The sequence below is a fragment of the Cyprinodon variegatus genome, unplaced genomic scaffold, assembly GCF_000732505.1.
Source record: "Cyprinodon variegatus isolate N-32 unplaced genomic scaffold, C_variegatus-1.0 Scaffold1034, whole genome shotgun sequence".
NCBI lineage: Eukaryota > Metazoa > Chordata > Actinopteri > Cyprinodontiformes > Cyprinodontidae > Cyprinodon > Cyprinodon variegatus.
Window position 1 is genome coordinate 241,842 of NW_015151487.1, and position 3,336 is coordinate 245,177.

Here is a 3,336-nt window from a genome sequence, read left to right on the forward strand (position 1 = left end):
TAGATAGATAGATAGATAGATAGATAGATAGATAGATAGATAGATAGATAGATCAAATAAAGCTAAAAATCTCAGAAAAAAAAGCAAAAATTCCAAAAAAAAAGCAAATCCAAAAAAAAATAAAGCAAATTCCAAACAAAATTCCAAAAAGCTCTTTGCTTCATCTAACACTAATCTTCAATATTCTGCCACTATCTGATATTACTGTGTCTATAAAATCTACCCTTTGTAAAAAGAAAAAAAAAGATGTTTTATTAATGAGAAACTTTGGATAAACTCAGAAAAGCGGTGATTCTGTTCAGTTTGCAGAACAAATGAGCATAAAGCAAACCTACTGTCTGAGTCACAGAACAGATGAACATCCAGAGGGAGTTTCTTTCTACTGCAGTAAAACTGTGGAGCCGTTTAAATGTGGAATCAAAAAATCCAAACAATCTACAGTAGTTCTGCACATAGATGAATAAAAAGCATTTAGATTCTATTCATTACAGAGTATCGCAGTAAAACAACAGCGTTATTTTAACACCTGCTGATTCAGAAAACATTTTTGTTCCTCTCTAAATTAGTTTAAAATATATTCTACAACTAATGTCACTTCATTTCACTCATATTAGTGTCAATATCCAGAAAACCCTTCAAAGTCTGGGTGTTAATTCACACCATATGAAGTTAAAATGTATGACTTTCTTAAACTGATTATTAAACATCTGAGCAGATCTGCACTCAGTATAATTATAAACCCTTCATTTAATGTCTAATTTAATAGTTTAACTCCAAACCAATTTTTTGTTAGGTTCTATTTTTTCTGTTATTAGATCTTCACACTGTGTGCAAATGTTTTATGTAACTAAACAGATTTAAATAATTCTGTCTCGTCTTTCTTTAGGTGTATTCATTATTTTAAATATCAGGTATTTCTATGTCCATTTTAAACCATTTATGATGAATCAATCAGAAGAATGTTCAGTTATTTTCAGCTCATAAATATTGATTATTTTCTATTTTAAAGGGATTATTAACTGCAGCCTTTCTGCCAGGTGCGTTTTCATGACAACCAGCTGATGTTTTAGGGCCTTTTAAAGGCTGACCTCTGTTCATCTCTTCCCCCCAGGCTTTGCTCCATGACCCGCAGCCTACCTGTCCAGGGCGATGGCAGTCATGGAGTAGATGCTGGCAAAAACTGCCGCGATGGGGAAGAAGTTGTGGAAGCGGCAGTAAACCAGTCCGAAGTACCACTCATTGTGCACCGCGTAGGCAAAGTTGACCACCGTGTTGAAGGCGGACATGGAGGCTTCAGCGAACGCCAAGTTGAGCAGGAAATAGTTGGTAACGGTCCTCATGCGTTTGTGCGCCATAATGATCCAGATCACCGTCACATTACCGACCACCGACACCACAACGATGCAGCTGTAGGCGATGGCCCACAGGATGATTCTCCACACCGGCTGCACGAACTGGTTCCAGTACTCGGTTCCGTTGTTGGTCCCGTTGGAACCAAAGGTCCCGTTTGGCACATCGGTGGTATTGAATAGATAATCCATGATGCAGTTTTCACCGCTACAGGTTGCAGGAAAAACAGGTCAAAGGCAGACAGAATAAGGAGTTTGGCTTCAGGCTCAATCAGAGCCTAAACTTTTAAACTAAACAGACATCAGTCACAGTCTGCAAAGAGTCCGTTAAATACCCCCCATCTGTTGATGAGATGAACAGGAGTTCAGAAATATCTCTGCGCCGCGCGTAAAGACAGAGACGCGCCTTTTACGCGCAGAGCTCGTGCGCGCTCACTCCGCTCAGCATCGCAAAGCTCTGCTGTCCTTCTGCTCCTCTGATCCGCTGCGCATCTCCTTATGGAGGAGCTGATGCGCCTCCGTCCAATGGGCTGGCTTAGCGGGGATGATTATGGATGAGCTCAGGTAAGTTATTCATCCCATCCGAGCCAAAACCCGCACTGAGAGATTAGCATGCCTAAAAACCTCTGATCTGATTTAATTTACTTATTATTCCCCTGCTGGCGATGCCAAACAGATCTATGAATGGATCCATGGCGCACAGAAATAAGAATAATAACAACAATGAGCTGGCAGCAGCAATACTGGGATAGAATATCATTCCTGTCTGATAAAAACTCTCCGCATGAAGCACTTTGTATATTTGGATAAGATGAGGAGCCGCATCAGACGCCCCAGCCTTCCACACTCACTGCCCCCTCTTGTGGTCTCACTATGAAACCTGTTTGGAAATAAAGGAGTCCTTTCCTTTCTGTCCCTGCGCGTTTGGATAAAAACTTAAAGGTTGGACAAATTACAAATGCACCCCGACTGGAAGTTAGTCAATTCAGTTTGGTTTATTTATTAATATAGAGCCAAATTATCATCAACACGTCATTTTCAGGGACGTTCAAGAGCAAATTCAGTCAAATCAGACCTGCACTGCAAAAACTATCTAAACATAAGCAGAAATGTCTTTAAATAATCGTCTTCACCCTTAGTCTGAGCAGGTAAGATGATCTGCCAATAGAATGAGTGTTTCTGCACTTAATGAGACGCTTGTATTAACAGTATTAAGGCTTTTCACTGTCAAATTCCGTCACAAGCAGAAACTTTGACGTATTTATGGGGATTTTTCTGCAAAAGACAAAAACATTAGGCAACAATAGTTAAATGGAAAAAGGAAATCTGAAAAGTGTGGTGTGCACGTCAGAGACTAACTGAAAATTTACTTCTATAAATAGCACAACTTAATTGTTCTTTTACTCGTGTAGAAATAGGATGTAGTGATCAAAGAAATATTTGGGTATGAGGAAAAAAACTACTGGAGCACAGCATAATTGTTACCTCATAACATCTGATTTAATGTTTAAAATGATGTGAGGAGTTACGGGTACATATAATGAATAACGCTCCTTTTCTTCCTATGGAAAAGGAGCAGCATTCAGCTGTTTGGGAATGGAGCAGGTTGATCCACACTGACAGGAGAAAACAGATCAGAGACTCTTGGTAATAATCTTGGTGTTAATATTTATCTGGAGGCAGACTGACCTGCTGAGTCTGGACTTGGTTCAACAAGCAATTTTTGAACTCACCATCTTCACACAACTGTCATGATCCTTTTGAAGGCTCGGACCCACATGCAGTGAAGCCAAACAGAGACACAATATAAAAGTTCAACGGGTTTTATTGAAGAGTATTTTGAGTTCGGCGCAGAGTTCCTCTGAACTCTGCTCGGCCGGGAACTGGAAGACGAGGGGAAGACAGACTGTTAGGTTCAGGCTTAGTGGGAAATTGGAGTTGTTCATCTTGAAGGAGAGGATTTGTTGCCACTTATGTTTCCAGAGAA

The 3,336-nt window shown here is 40.0% G+C and overlaps 1 protein-coding gene across 1 annotated transcript in view; it reads right to left on the reverse strand.

Moving 5' to 3' along the window:
• tacr1 (tachykinin receptor 1) overlaps positions 1-1,803 on the reverse strand; it is a 149,784-nt gene extending 147,981 nt beyond the window's left edge. The window contains exon 1 of the mRNA XM_015399646.1: positions 1,138-1,803. Within this exon, the coding sequence (XP_015255132.1) occupies positions 1,138-1,541 (404 nt within the window). The 5' untranslated portion in view covers positions 1,542-1,803. The remainder of the gene's footprint in view (positions 1-1,137) is intronic.
• Between the last annotated feature and the right edge of the window lie 1,533 nt (positions 1,804-3,336).